Genomic DNA, 15,885 nt, shown 5'->3' on the forward strand with positions numbered 1-15,885 from the left:
AGGAGGGAAGATCAAATACCTGTACTGTAACCTGCAAGCAGCAACAAACAATAGGCTATTATTACCCGGACAACATGAACTATTAATTATCACTGTCTTCCAGTGGTGGAGAGAATACTCAGATGCTTTACCACACAGTAAAAATACCCCAGTACAATCATAAGTCCTGCATTGAAAATCTAACTTGAGTAAAAGTATGCAAGTGTCATTGCATGTAGGCTATCAAATGTCCCCTGTAAATGTAAAACAATATCTGATCTTATTAGATTGTTAGTACTCATACATTATTGTGTAAGCAGTATTTTCCTGTGGTAGTTGGTTGAGGTGGAGCTAATTCATTTTATGTAGGGCTGCAACTAACGATTATTGTCATTGTTATCTGCTGATTGTTTCCTCGATTAATCAATTAATTGTTTGGTCTCTAAAAATCAGAAAATGAGAAAATACCCTTCACAATTTCCCAGAGCCTTTTACTGTAATCAAAGACATGGAAAAACATCAAATTGTCACATTTAAGGAACTGTAACCATGAATATTTATGCATGAAAAATGACTTAAATGACTGAAAGTCAGTTATCAATATAGTGCTCATCAATTGATCAACTAACTGACAATTGTCTCAGCTCTAATGGGACTCTAATGAGACCTAATGGGAAGTGTCTATAACAAATCAAAAGAATCTATAACAAAGCATCATATTTTATAAGATTTTTATGTGTAAAATAGTTATAGTAGTTGAATAAAAGTATGCCATGAAATGGAAATTCTCATGTAATTTTATACTTAAGTACATTATCTGAGTAAATGTACTGAGTTACTTTCCACCACTGCTGTCTACATATTGCTCATCTTCTTGTTGACATGCATTAAGTCAACATACAGGGGCTTTGTTAAAAAAGTCAGTGAGTTTTTTCTTTTCAGTCATATGTGCTCCTTGTAAATTTGGTCCATCTTGTAAGACCAGCCATGTGGTGCAGCGAATCTCATGCTGAATCAAGATCTTATCATGCAAACAATGAGAGTGCAATCACAACAGGAAGTGACTATAAATGTACATATGTTTATGGGAGTGGGTTTCTACATAAGACTGGATTTGACAGAGGCCTGGCTGGGAGACTTGGTCACTGATTGCAAAAGCAAAGAAACACCATTTATTTGATGTCTGGTTACTGATTAACTACTCGGCCCTGTAGAAAGGCCTCTTATGTTGTTCAGAGAATTTTTTTCTTTTCATATTTACTGCTGTGTTTCGACATTAGGTAACAGCAGATCTTTGTTGAAAAATGATGTAAAGCTGAACAAGCTCTTGCCAGGCAACTTGATTCTGTTGTTCCTCTGTGACTCTGTGTCTCTAGTTTCTATTAAAAGGGAGTAACTGCAGGCCATTCATATGAGGAATGTGATCTGGCTGTCATGATGACTGGCTGCTGGCTTCTTCAAGGTATTTGACAGAATGAGTAAGTATGAACTGATGAGCACACATCCATCGTGTAAAACCAAGTGATGGTATAGTCGTGAGGCAGAGAGTAACAATGGCATTAAAAAATAATGTTTGCCGTGCTGTCTTCGTTTTCATCACTATCCACTATCAACAGTATCAATAATTCATTAGCCATAGCAACTCCTTCAGTATGTGAGACACCTCCTGTAGTTTCAGTATAAACTTATTTCAGACTTTGACTGTTCTCAACTGCTTAAGTAAAAGTACCAATTTCACATGGAAAAATAATCAATTACAAATAAAAGTCCTGCATTCACATTTTTTGATTTTATTAAAAAAAATCATAAAAATCGTCAATGATCTCAGTTTTATATTATTATATAATTGGATCAATATTATTGATGTATTGATATGTAAGAGGTACATAGACATTGTAGTTGGTCAAATGGAGCTCATTTTAACTATTTTATATAGTTATATTGGTACTTTAATCTGTTACAATACATTATATGTATATGCTGATCATAACTTTTGCTAACAAATAAATGTAGTGGAGGAAAAAGTCCAATATATTCCCTCTGATAACCACTGGACTTGAAGTATAAAGTAGCATAAAATGGAAATACTCAAATATAGTACAACCTCTAATTTGTGGTGCAGTTCTTGATTATATGTGTTTACTTCCTTTAACCAAGCTTTTGATAAAAGAACATAGGCTTATTGCTTGTACCAGTGACTTCGACCAAGTAATAATATCATGCATAACCATAACAGGAAGATACTATCACACTCCTTTACTGTGAGTGAGTGGCAGCTCCGCCTATCAGCCACTCCTGTGGATAACAATTGCTCCACCTGTCCCAGCCCGAGTGAGAGAATCCGCCCTGTAAAAGAGGCACAGACCAGCGAGGCAGGTGAAATGTGGCCCAACAGGTCTGATGAGAATACAGAGAAACACAGTTACCGTCACAGAGACAGACAGGAAGGTTGCTGAGTGACTGACAAGTCTGTCAATCCGGTGGATTAAGGAAGAGTGTGGCTGGAAGGACAATGACATACTTGTGTTTGTGTTACTGAGTGTGGAACTGGATTGCACCTGGTCATTTCCCTGACTGAGAGGGCACCTTGGGGGCCTGTGGACTCACCATTCACCACCACCAGACTTGACAGAGAGTGGAATTTCCCTCCTCTTCCCTGGCTGGGGCCGGGGGCAGATGGTCGCTCTGAGACTTTGAGCAGAACTCAGGAAGGAGAGTGAGAGGAAAGGGTGGGAGGAGGGCTGGGGAGAGGGAGAGGAAGAGAAGCGAGGAGTGGACAGAAGAGGAGACATGCTTCGCTACGGTTCAGGACGAACTGTTTCCACCACCACAACAACAACAGAGGACTCTCCAGAGTCTTCAAGTGAGGTAAGAAGTCCCAGAGAAGTCAGGACACTGAAACTCTCCCTGTGTCTCTCCCCTTGTCTCTCCTCCTGCTCCTCTGTGTTTTGCAAACAGCCAAGTGCTTTTTTCCTCCCTCCTCTGTTTGTCCCCTGTTGGTTTAACTTTGTAGCCACTTGTTTCTTGTCCGTATACAGCATGATACATTTTCTCAGTCCCAGCAAATATTTTCTATTCCCCAATCTTCTGGAAGTTCATGTTTGTTATGGGATGTGTTCACTTACAAGAGCATGTAATGGGAGCTGAGTGTGCAGGAGACAGGGCTGTCATGTTTATTTGAACAGCTCTCTGATAAAACAGGCCTTTGTACTACACCAGCTTTTAAAGTTATACCCATTGTTTGTAAATGAAGAATATTTTAAACTGAGTATGATATGATTACATTACTGCAGTACTTTTTTTATGGGCTAATGTCTTAAAATAAAACTTTAAAATACGTTTAACTGTAAAAAAAAAAAAATCTTGTTTGTTACACAACCAAACAAAGCACCCAGTGTAGTGTAAATATTAAAGCAGGATGTCTCAGTAGCTCAGTTGTCAAAGCATTTACATGAAATTTGTTTGAAGTTCTGTTGCTATTGTCTATAAATGAACCCATGGCGGTGGATGTTGAAGTCTGTGAGATTTGTAATCATTCAGTGTCTCAGCTGCAGTGATGTTTTAATGGAAACTCTTCAGTCTGTTAACATACCGCAGAAGTGAATTTGCTTGCAGAACATAATGTCTTTTGTATGTTTGTTTGTTTGTTGTTCTCAGAGGAGAATCAGACGTCTCAGGTTAACTCTACATGCGGGAGATGATGGAAACAACAAGTCTAAAACGGAAAACTCAGACACAGTAAGTCATACATCTCCCTCTCATTGAAATTCCACAATTAATCAAGTCGAGTCCTGCCTATAAATCTTGCTTGACAGCCATATTTAGATAGGTAAAGGGTTAATGAATAGAGTTAAACCTTATATTCCCTCTTGGTTTAACTGAATCTGTCTCAACAAACCAAATGAATTTGTGTCTCTTTCTAATGATGCATACACCGAGGCACTCTCGATAGCTGATAGTGATGTACGAGAATGATAAGAACTGAAAATGAAACATCAATTCATCATATTTATTACCCAGAAAGTACGATGGTGGAGCTACTGAGATTTATGGTTTTTTTATCATCTGGTCCAGTTACACAATCATGACATGAGGGTGTGTGCGTGTGATACTGTGCACACAGCTGTTTCCAATTTACTTCAAAGCTCAGCTCAGGCTCTGCATTGCAAATCTATCCCATACACCAGAAAATATTCAAAATGATTTTGCTGAACAGACACCACGTTTGATTTCTCACTGAGACACCTGACATCTTAGGTAACTGTATTAACTCAAACCCAGGTAACAGAACAAACATAGCTCCAAAAATGACTTTTGCTCAGCGGAGTGCAGATTTACACTCAGGCAGTATCCATGTCTGTTACTGCACATTGTGACCATGTGAATTATGATTGTGAGTCTACGCTGCAGGCTGTGTGGGTGTTTGCTGTAGGTGGCTCAGCCCTGGCTTTTGTTTGTGTTAAGGATCCGGAGCTGATGCCAGAGTTTGACAGCGAGAGTGTGAGAACTGAGTGCGATCCTTTACTTACTGCTGGCCCTGAGGAGGCTTTTGGTATTTGTAACTGTGCAGGATCCTGACAGAGGGATGGTGGCATGTTTTGTATGAACCTTGGCCAAGAAGCATGGTGTTTGTCAGGTTACCACACCTCCATACACTCCACTGATAGCATGCTGCGTTAATCTCTGAATGTGCTTCCCTTCGGGAGGGTGTGACCATGAGTATTGATACTGATGACAGAGCACAGTCTGGTCAAGAGTGAACACAAGGTGGGGAGCAACACACATATGCCTGGTGGTAACGTATACCACAGTGTGTGTTAGTGATGATATAACTCTGCACCCCTGCAGCTGCCAGTGTGTCCATGGACAGATATCAGCAGCTTTAACAGCACAGTGGACATTTCTACAAACAATTAGCCACCTGAAGCAAAATAATATGAGGATATGAAAAAAAAAAAAAAAAGATATATTACCATGGCAGGAATAATAAAATTTTGGGAAATTTGCATAATTGCTTCCTTGCCAAGACTTAGATAAGAGGATTACTGCCTCTGTCACGTCTGTAAATACAGCCAGTATAGCTAGTTAGCTAGCTTAGCACAAACACACAGGGGGGAAACAGTTAGGTTAGTTTCACTCAGTCCAAAGGCAACAAAATCAACCTGCCTGTTAACCTCACTTATTGACACATCTAAAAAAAAAAAAAAAAAAAACCCAAACAAACAAAAACAAAAAAACACCAACTGCTTTTCCCAAAGTGCTGAACTATTGCTACAAGATCCAAAAGTTACAACATATTCATAATAACATTAATAATATGATATATACACCAAAGTTTCCCACTGCACTGAAGCTTTACTGATGTCCTCCACTTGTAAGCAGCTTTGGATAAAAGCATCTGCAGAATGAGTGAATGTAAATGTAAGTGTAAATTTCACACACAAATCTGCACAAAATGATGCAAAAGATAAACGCAGTCTATTCACTGAAGTGCTAAAACAGGCTGATGCATGATTTGCATGTGAAACCGTAGCACACAGTGGAAAAAAGCTGCTTCAGGAGAATTTGAAGAGGAATATCAGGGTTCAAGAGGTTAAAAACTCACCTCTGTGTCCTGTTCATCGAGACTCGTTATGTATTCAGCACTGAGCTCGGAGTGCAGGTGCTGCTGTAATTGCAAAAAGATTCAGTTCAAATGCTTTGTATGGTGTTTAAAACTGGCAGGGTTAAACAGGCTGGATTTGACGATCCATTTTTTGTTGTTACATTAATTTATCCACTGAGCGTCCATGTCCTTATTTAGACAAGTTTTCACAGAAGCTGCTGCTTTGATCTTAGATCTAATCTTAAGGGAGGGTCAAATGTAGATCCCTTGGCTTTTGTGTGGTTTTGTGATGAAAAAAGAGCAGAAAAGGAAAAAGGGAAGACACAAAGTTAATCAAGAAGGAAGGAAACCACCGATACATCCTCTGTCTGAGATATCCAGAGATATTACGTTTCAGCAAAAACACTGGTTAAAGTGGTTGTTCGCCATAAAATTAGAGAGGGAGTGTGCTGCAACCTGACACATCATGGACACAATCCAACCAGTGACTATGACCTAGATGAGATAAAGTACATCTGCACCATGATACACACGGAGGACTGAAGGACACAGAGTTGCTACATATAGAAGTTTCTACACCTACAGCATTAGATTTCATCTTCACAATGGCTGAAAGTCTGTTCAAAGTGAACATGATTCAACCCAATGAGCTACATGAGAGGGTCTTTGTGTTGTGACTTCAAATACAACTTTCATGCCTGTGTTGGGAATAAGGAGCTAATCCAATCAGTCGAGTCCTTCACAATGGGGTCATATGATAAAAGTGGTAAGTTCATGTGCCACAAACAAATTACGGTAAAGTGTTTGACCGTGCACTGATATGTGATTATCTCAAAGGGACATCTAAGTTATTTTTACATGTTTGAAAGATTCAGGTTGTCAGTGACATGTGTCAGCAGGTAAACTCTCCTCAAGGCAACAAAACAAACAAAACCCTGTGTGCTCTTTCTGCCAAGATTACTTGGCTGCAGTTTGAGATACAAAAAACAGGTAAACATTGTCCACGAGTCTAGTCAAACACTGCCATTGTAAAATTAAAACCTGAAAGGACAGCGCATATAGAGCTTTGTTTTTCTGAGCTATCAGAGAAGCAGGCTGCAGTGTTATGAGTGCATTAATATGGCTGTTCTTCCCTCCCATCTGTGGGAATTCACATCCGCCTTCACCCTTTCTCAACAGCATGTTCTCTCTAGATTAAGTGGTGCAGAAATGTGAGGCTCAGCTCTGTCCACGAGACAACACTGGCGTCTTTGTTCTAGTTTCTCCTCACTCTTATCTCTGTGAGATGTGGAGGCTGACGCCTCTTTCTCTGGATAATAGATCTGAACATCTAGCAGAGACTTTAAAACATCTATCTATCTATCTATCTATCTATCTATCTATCTATCTATCTATCTATCTATCTATCTATCTATCTATCTATCTATCTGTTACAGTATTCTATAAGCAGACATATAAAGATGAAATGATGTTATAAAATGTTTATATAACAGGCACATAAATTTGTAATGTTGTTGCACAGAGCCGACCACATCCCACACCAACCACATGATAATAAATAAATATAATATAAATATTACAGTAAGTCATTGTTGTCATGGGGAATCATGGGAAGAAGTGATAAAGCTTAGGTCATATAGCACCTTTGGATGAACACATTTCAAAGACAGTGTTTGCTTGTGTTCTGGGTTTTTGTTACATGTGACCAGAAACAATGACAGACTAGTGTCCTTTACTGCAACAGAAACTTCGCTAATTAGAAGGTGTCAGTGGTGAGAAATGTTTGCTCGAAATAAAACTTACGTAATCTGAACATTTTTGAACTTTGTAGTGGAATGGAGTGAATCATTCACAACAGCAATCTTACACAAATATTTGTTGTTCTTGTTTTGTCTTTGCAGACTGAGAAAGAAAAAGATGTCAGTGGGGCGTGGAAGAAGAAGAATGGGTTGATCCAAAGAGAGAGGCCAGCTGGCAGGGAGTCACCTCAGCAGGTAGACAGCCACATCCACCGCATGAATAATAGGCGTAACACTGCAACGCGCGTGTGTCACTGACATCCCTCTGTAAAACACATCTCTGTGAATGCCCTCAGAGGCTGCCATTAATAATGTCTTCATAGATATTCAGCATGAACAGATGCTGGGAGGTGACTGTAACAAATTCCGTGTCTCAGGTGTTGAAGGAGACCAACACAAAAATGTTTTGTTTTTCTCTGAGATAGAAGAGACTCAACAAGATGTGCTGTAAGAATACTGTAAATATCTTGACTTACAATAATTAGACCTGAAAATTAGACAAATAATTGATCAGTTGAAAATTAAGTGGAAACAAATTATAATAACTGATTTACCATTTACAATAAGCTATATTTCACGAATGATCTGGTTTCTGCTCCTCAAATGTAAATATGTATTTTAGTTTTTTTTTTTTTTGTCTCCTATGAAAGTAAACTCAGTATAAACCGAGCAATTTGAAGTCAATTTGGGCTTTAGAAATTGTGATGGATATTATTTTCTGACATTTTATAGTCCAAAGGATGTATCAATTAATCAAGAAAATAGTACACTGCATAATTGATAATGAAAAGATTATGTTATTTGCAGCCCTTTGCCTCTTACATCTGAAATATTTATTGAGGTTGAATCCCTAAACTACACTTGAGTAATTAATCTGTGTCCATGACTGGCATGACAGTTATCATTTGTTATTTAGTTATTGTATTGTCTGTAGTGCTACGCTGCTCCTGTGCTGGTGTGCATCTGTTTTCATCGGTGGCCTGGCTGTTAGAGGTACAATAGGCAGAAATGGCAGCAGCTCATGTACTGGGTTGCAGAAACTCGACACCTTCAATACACCCTGCACTTTTTCTAGCCCTTCGTTCCCAACCTCCTGTTTCCAATGCTCAGCAGCAATAGTGCTGGAAATACCTGATCAAGTGTACATATGCAAGCATGTGCATCTGCACACAAACATGTGATCCACCTGCAGGTGTGCATGTGTGCACACAATCATGCACACAAATACACAAACACAATGACAGTCTTAGTCAGCCTCAGTGGAGGGTGGCTACAGAAACCTGAGCGGTGTGATCCTGTCTCCCTCAGCACCTCGGAGACATGACCAATGGGGTGCCAGAGTCCTCTCCGCAGCATCATGGGTCCAAAGTGTACGCTGTAGTGCAGAGGACGGGCTCGGACAGACAGCAGGAGGTGATGGCACGAGAGTGGACAGTCAATCACCTTCATGATGAGATGAGGTACATCAGGGAGGTGAGTGGAAACTAAAACAACAAGCAGTCAAGCCTTTAGATGAACGCATCATGTCATCTATGCAAGGCTGTGTGCGCTACTGTGTAGATAATCTGTATGTTGCATGTGTGTATCCAGGTGAGAGATTCTCTGGAAAAGGTGAGAGAGCGGATGTACGGGCAGTTCGGGGGAATGCAGCAATCAATGCAGAAGCTTTCACAGGAAATCAGGGTAATTAATTATGTAACACCATCAGACTGCTCAGAACTCCCTCATCAACCTCCAATCTGTGAAGCTGTGAATAAATCTGAAAAAGCAGTGCACCCTTTGATTCTGCAGGCTGCCAACTCACATCGGAGGAGTCTGGAGTCAGAGGTGAGGATCCGGACGGCAGCCATGGAGAAGTTTGACCAGATGAACAGCTCCCTTATAACTGCCAACATCGGCCTTCAGGTAACAAATCAGTGTAACTGAACCTGTCAAGACTTTCTGACAAGTGCACGCCTCTATTACAGAAAATGTTGGCTTGATAAGTAAAAGAAGCTTCCTTTGCAGAAATCCCTTCTGGAGAACTGTCAGAACAGGATGAACACAAGAGACGAGGCGAAGAGTTGGCAGAGCACCTGTGAGAAAACACAGGAAAAACTCAAAGACAAGGAGAGGGAGCTGGCTGCTGCACAGGCTGAAAATGAAAGTTTGAGACTACAGGTCAGACTAAGTGCACACTCACTCATTCACGTGAACCCACATGTGCATCCACACATTTCAAAACATTACTGTGGGAAAACCTCATTCAGCCAGTGTGACAAGTGGGTGCTTAAATGATCTGTTGCAAAATGGTCTGATGAGTCAGCAACGATTGAAAGGGACAAGATATGTTTAGAAATTATTATTCTTCGCCTTATTCTTACCAGTTAGTCATTTCTGTTGCAGGTTACAGTAAAATCACAAGTAAAGATCAAACTTGACTGATAATCAAAAGAGACCCAAAAGTTCTGAGAACTCATCTCGTGCTCTAGTCTGTGTGATGACTAAACAAAAAGCAGTCACTTGCCATTGAAGAGTGAATAACCCCACATTTCAAAGAATTAAAACATAAAAGATGGTAGATAAAACAGTATGCCTTGATCCAGCAGATCTAATGACAGATGATCTCACTGTGTACTATGTACTCTAGTGTCAGTACTGACTAATCAGCTGAGCACAGTCTTAATTTCTGCTGTGACATGCTGTGAATTGTGCAGGTGGAGTCTTCGCGGGAGGCCAACGCTCAGGCGCTGCAGGAGCTCTCAGCAAAGCTACAGAGGGAGTATGAGGAAAAGCTACTGGAGGAACAACGGAAACACAAAGAGGAGATTGAAAACCTACAGGTCTGCATTCTTTACTGCTTATGCATTTACTTTCTTCACCATGACACATCACGCACAGTTTCAGTGCCAACAGAAACCAAAACTTACTGAATGTGTCATAATAACAGGATGGACATGCAGTGATTACTGAAGATACCGCAGATGCTTTTGTTTTTGACACATTTTTACTCTTGACAACTAAACTGAAATGTATTTCTGTTCACACAGGCCCAACTCGATGAGTACATCAGGCGACTGGAGGAAGCAGAGAGAAACATCCGGACTGCAGAGGCCAAGATTGCAGAGAGGGACCAAAGGATCATTGAATTGGAGCGTCTACTGGACTGTATGGGAAAGGTAAGTCAAACGATGAACATCAAACAAATTATTCTTCATGCAAATAATAAACACCTTATATTGTAATCTTTGTCCTTTCTCTCTGTATTCCTCTGTATCTTCCTCTGCCCTTGACAAGCACAGCATACGCAGTGCACTTTGAGAAGTCTGTGGTTCTTCTGACATGTCTGCCTGGTCCATGTTCAGTAGCTTTGGTACCTATGTAAAAAAAAGCAATGCAAAAATGACGAGATTTATGAACTGAATGAAATATTTACATTGGAAAGATTATGACCATTGTTTTTTTGAATGTTTGATGTTTGAATTCTGTCTGAAAGCAACATGAAATGCATATACTGCTGTGAAAAAATAGAAACTGTGGACATGAGAATTTCACACTATTTTGAGAATCAGCCATCAGCCATTGTGTCGTATCAACTGAGAAAAACTGAAAATGAATCTCCACAGGAAAAGACTCAACTCCAGAAGAAGCTGCAGGAATGTGAACAGCGTCTCCGCTTGATGGAGCTGACGGACCAAACTGATGCAACTGTAGCCAAAAGGTACAAATTGCTGTGAGATCCAGAAAAAACTAACATCAGTTTGCCAAAATCATTCCAGCTCCAGGTCAATTTATCTGCTTCTTTGTGGGCTTTCAATGTTGTCACTTCTTCTTCATCAGTTGATGAAGTTTGCTCAGTCATGATCAGAGGATATTCAAGTTCTTCATCTTCAAGTTAGGACTGTTTTGTTAAGCTACTATTTCCAGTGTCAATAGGAAGCTTTCATGTCATGATTGCACTGTTACTGTAATGCCTGCAAATCAATCAGTGTGCTGCAGTCCTAATTTGACTGCACATTTCTGGAAGATGCAAGAAGAGCCCTGTTTACCTTAGTTTATCCTGTATGTGCTGATTGTGTTTAGGTCCAAGGAGCTGCAAGGTGAAGCAGTGGATCTCCGTGAGAGAATCAAACACTTGAACGACATGGTGTTCTGCCAGCAGCGTAAAGTCAAAGGAATGATCGAGGAGGTGAGGAGGTTTTATTTATCTGTGTGTGAAACTGTCCAGTCACATCCATTCAGCACTTCTGCTCTACTCTGTGTTTTGATAATGGGTGTGGACGCATACATCAGCTGAAGAAGTTTATTTATTAGATCTCAGAGTACACATTAATTCAGTGCACACAAGGAATATTTGACTTAATCAGGACCCAGGGCCAATAAAGGGTGGTGCATTTTCTTTTTGCCAACAGTAATATTTATTTTTTCAGAATAATTTCCAACAAGAGTCCTCAAAATGATTATGTATTTTTATCGTGTATATAGGGAAAATACAGACAGTGTTCAGTTACTACACTTCTAATGAATAAACCAGTTCATTTAAGTTACCAATAACAAATGAATAACAAATTGATATTAAGTTTAAATTGAGCTTTTTTCGCGCTCTGAGTTTCCCTATTATTCGCACAGAATTATAAAGTTTTTTCTAGGAAACTTCCAAGAAAATTAAATGATGAACTCATAAAATAAGGCATTACTGCCAATAATCCATATACTGTAAAACTGTTGGATTGAATAAACTGAGCAGAGACAAGATGTGCCTGAAAACACGCAATGACTAATTTCTATTGATTGTTGTCTTCTCAAATTTGTGAAGGTTGAATCACTGCGAGCTCAAGTTGCTCAGAAGGATATGTTCATCTCTGAGCTTCTGGACAGAATTGCCATAGTGGAGTGTGAGGTAAGACAAATACTGCCTGTTTAATTTTGGTGTGGTGTGGTAATCTACTGCATGGCTACAGTTGACTGGGCTGCTGAGCACTGCATTTCTTGAACTTTCAAAAATGTCTTTGTGGTTTCCCTGTGTCACTGCACCTATCAAGTCACTTTCACACGTAAAGTGATTGCAGTCCTTTGCATGTATCTGACCTGACAGTGTTGTTTCCTGTTTTCCTTTTCCTAGAATAATGAATTAGAAGACAAGCTGAAGTATTTTGTGTCCACACAGAATAGGCAGCGAGAGACTTTGGAAACCAGGGAGACAGGAGTAGGCTATGATCTGCTCCCCAGGTAAGAAGCATAGATAGGGAAACATATTTAGTAGCATCAGGTTATATTTGGTGCTTTGTCTGGAGGTGGGTTCTCATTCTGATGTCTGGCTGTGCATCTGCAGACATGAGGCACATGATGTTGAAACTCCTCTTCAGTGTGAACCAACTCATCTCCATCCCATGCAACTCCCACCACTCGTTGAGCCTCCATCACCGATGAAACCTTCATCACCCACTCAACCTCTATCACCCACACAACCTTCATCACCCACACAACCTCTATCACCCACACGACCTCTATCACCCACTGAACCTCTAACACCGACTCAGCTTCCGTCTCCCTTGCAACTCTCATCTTCCACACAACCTCCATCCCTCACACAACCTTCTCCACCCCCATCTCCCATTCAGCAGCCATCCTTCTATCTGACAATGCCCATCCAACCAAGGACATTCAGGTCTAATAACCCTCCACCCAGCAGGCTGGAGTCTAGTTTACTGAGGTACACTCCTGTTGAATACAGCCGCTTCCTGCAGGCCAACCCCTCAGTACCCATGTCCCCCTACACCCACACGACTGAAACCGAACCTCCTCTGAGCCCAGTCCAGTCCAGGAGAGATGAGGTGGACACAGAAACAAACACAGACGCACGCTCGAGTCCGGAGGAATCCATTTTAGCCCCATCCTCTTCTCAACCAAGATCGAGAGTGCCTCGAGTTTATTCACCGTTCATGAAACTTATGGAAATAACAGCACAGATGAACATAGACTCATCTTAAAGCAACAGATTTAGCAACAGACATTTTAAACATTTTTGGAAATACACTTATTCTCTTTTTTGCCAAGAGTTACATGAGACAATTGATACCTCTCACGTTTTTATGGTAAACACGATGCTACAACCAGCAGCTGGTTAGCTTAGCTTAGCATATATTCTGAAAACAGGAGGAAAAAGCTACCTTGTGGGCTTTGTCCAAAAGTAACAAAATCTGTCAATATAGCTAGTGGAAGAAGTCTAAAATTCACAATTTTACTGTGGTTAAAGGAGCTTTTGCTAGGCAACTAGTGAAAATCACTGCTTACAGTCAAGAAGTAGTCCATCAAATAGAAATTAGAGGTGTTGGTAGGTGTATGTTGATGCCTTTGGACAGAGCAGAACAGGGTGGTCTTTTTCCATCCTGTCTTTATGCTAAAATAACCCATATGTAGCTGCAGTTAGCTTAGCATAAAGCTAACCTGTATATCATGACTGTACAGTAAACATGTTGCTGCAGTTAAAACTAACTGTAACTGTGGTTACCCATTTACCGTACGGTCATGAAAGTGGTATTGATCCTTTAACCCTTGGCAATAAAGCTAATGTGTGCAAGCTAATTCTTAAAATGTTGAACTATTCAGTCATCTCTGGTATTATTTTGCTGAATATCTTTTTAAATTACCATGTGTAACACCGATCTCAGTCAGAAGCTGAAACATTATAATAGTAATTTGTCTGTCATGTATAGTCTCGTGTAGAATATGATTCTGGTGGATGACGGAAAAAGTCTTATGTAGGTTTTTCTATTCTACTCCGATTCTTTGCACATCACTGTTAAATATAATAATGTCGTTGGATGTAAATAATCTGATGCCCTGTAAAAAATATTTCGTAAATAATGTACTGAAGAATCATATTTGTTTTGTTTACAGTGAGTGTAGCCTACTTATGTTGCTCATGGAGCTATGAGCTTTCAGTCCTATGTGAAGTTTGAAAAGACTATTGTGTTTAACATTTTATATTGGCTCTGTACAAATTATATGAATATTATTTTGTTATTCTCACATTATGTACAAAATATTTATTATCATGCTTTGTGCCTTTGTGAGCCTACCATCTGATACTGGTGGTGGGAATGAATCTCTTTGAATTGGCAACAGGGTAATATAATAATACAATGTAAGGTAAATTTCTGTGCTTCATTTACTTTGAAGATAGTAACCTTAATGAGGTGACTGCCGTTCCTGAGCCACGGGCACAAGTATTATCCAGCTGTTGTCTGCACTGCCACAACTGTGATTTGAACATGCTTTATGATGTGCCTTTTCCTTAACGTTACATATCAAACTGCAACTAACGAAAAGAAGCCAGCATATGTTTGGCTAATAAAGACTATACTGTACAAGTACTCTGACTGTGTCAATGGATGCCCACACCTACATACAACTTATAAACATTTACAGAAACCTGAAAATAATATACAACTGTCTCATTGTTCACTGATGTGGATTGTTCTGTCTTAATATGTTGTCGCTGGTAAAACACACAAAAAAGGCTCTAATAACTGGTTTGTACAGCTTCCATTTCAGATGTTTAACTTTCACACTTTTGCATAAATGTCATACACAAGCACTGAACTCAATGTTCAGTAAATATGCAAAAGATGAAGAACTTTACTTTGAGGACATGTCCTGTGAATAATATTTAGATCATGTGACTGCAGAGCTATTTTTCATTGCTTGCATTGGAATAATTGCATTGGAAACGATGTGCAGGCACAGGCTTCACAATGCAAATCTGTAGTTGTCCGGTTAAAATGCAGCTATTTCCCAAAAGGAAATTGTATTTGTTATTGCAATTTTTACAAGCTGTATAGCGTAGACTCACTCGAATCAGGCAGTATTTGCTGGTGTCATTCACATTGCAAGATGTGTAGATTAATAAAAAAGCTCCTCAAAGTTAAATATAATGGATTACAGTAAAACAAATTGGTGAAATTAAACATTTGGCAGTGTTTCAGATTATAGTGCCATAAAGTTTCCAAAACATAGGCTACCTGTTTCTACTGGCTCCTGGGATTATTATATTAGAAGAGATGGATGGAGGTGGATACTATGGAGAATATGCACATGTGGAGAAATGTGCAATATGTACACTGTAAATTTTATTCAAACTGTGCAGCCGCAGCCAAAAGTTTAACCGATTTTGAACTCTGAGAGTGGACAGAAAGGACACAGCTGTAACCTCCTGGTTGAAGTTTGGGTCATTGTCTGTTGAGCTGAGCTGAGAAATGAATTGGCATAGTGGCTGGGAAACATTCGGATGGGAAATACAGCTGTGGAAAATCTGAGACTGTGAACCCTGTTCATGCTGGCTGCATTATTTACAGGGAGAGCCGGAAACATCTTATTATGAACTGAGAAGTGTCACAATCTGTTGCTGATGACCGCGTTTGACCCGAAGAGGGCAGCAGATCACCTTCACCGGCTGGTGGCAGGAGGCAGAGGAGCATTACACCGTCCTGTCCAGTGGGGGGCGATAGAGCGTCACCTCTT

The 15,885-nt window shown here is 39.9% G+C and overlaps 1 protein-coding gene across 3 annotated transcripts; it reads left to right on the forward strand.

The window, feature by feature from the left end:
* Positions 1-2,313: 2,313 nt before the first annotated feature.
* Positions 2,314-14,738, forward strand: myzap (myocardial zonula adherens protein). Of its 3 annotated transcripts, none has more exons than XM_071488841.1 (14): positions 2,314-2,847; positions 3,637-3,717; positions 7,486-7,578; positions 8,692-8,856; positions 8,974-9,066; positions 9,175-9,288; positions 9,391-9,543; positions 10,080-10,205; positions 10,413-10,541; positions 10,989-11,083; positions 11,446-11,551; positions 12,179-12,262; positions 12,485-12,591; positions 12,695-14,738. In XM_071488841.1, exons 1-14 carry the CDS (start codon positions 2,770-2,772, stop codon positions 13,350-13,352), a joined length of 2,082 nt encoding a protein of 693 aa, XP_071344942.1. In that variant the 5' UTR covers positions 2,314-2,769; the 3' UTR covers positions 13,353-14,738. The 3 variants fall into 3 exon arrangements, with proteins under 3 accessions (XP_071344942.1, XP_071344943.1, XP_071344944.1); XM_071488842.1 differs by having other exon boundaries at positions 2,409-2,847; positions 12,530-12,591; XM_071488843.1 differs by lacking the exons at positions 2,314-2,847; positions 3,637-3,717 and adding an exon at positions 6,112-6,350.
* The last annotated feature ends 1,147 nt before the right edge of the window (positions 14,739-15,885 follow it).

This window comes from Trachinotus anak, unplaced genomic scaffold (genome assembly GCF_046630095.1).
Source record: "Trachinotus anak isolate AG129_WGS33_773 ecotype Australia unplaced genomic scaffold, CSIRO_AGI_Tana_v1 ptg000011l, whole genome shotgun sequence".
Taxonomy (NCBI): Eukaryota; Metazoa; Chordata; class Actinopteri; order Carangiformes; family Carangidae; genus Trachinotus; species Trachinotus anak.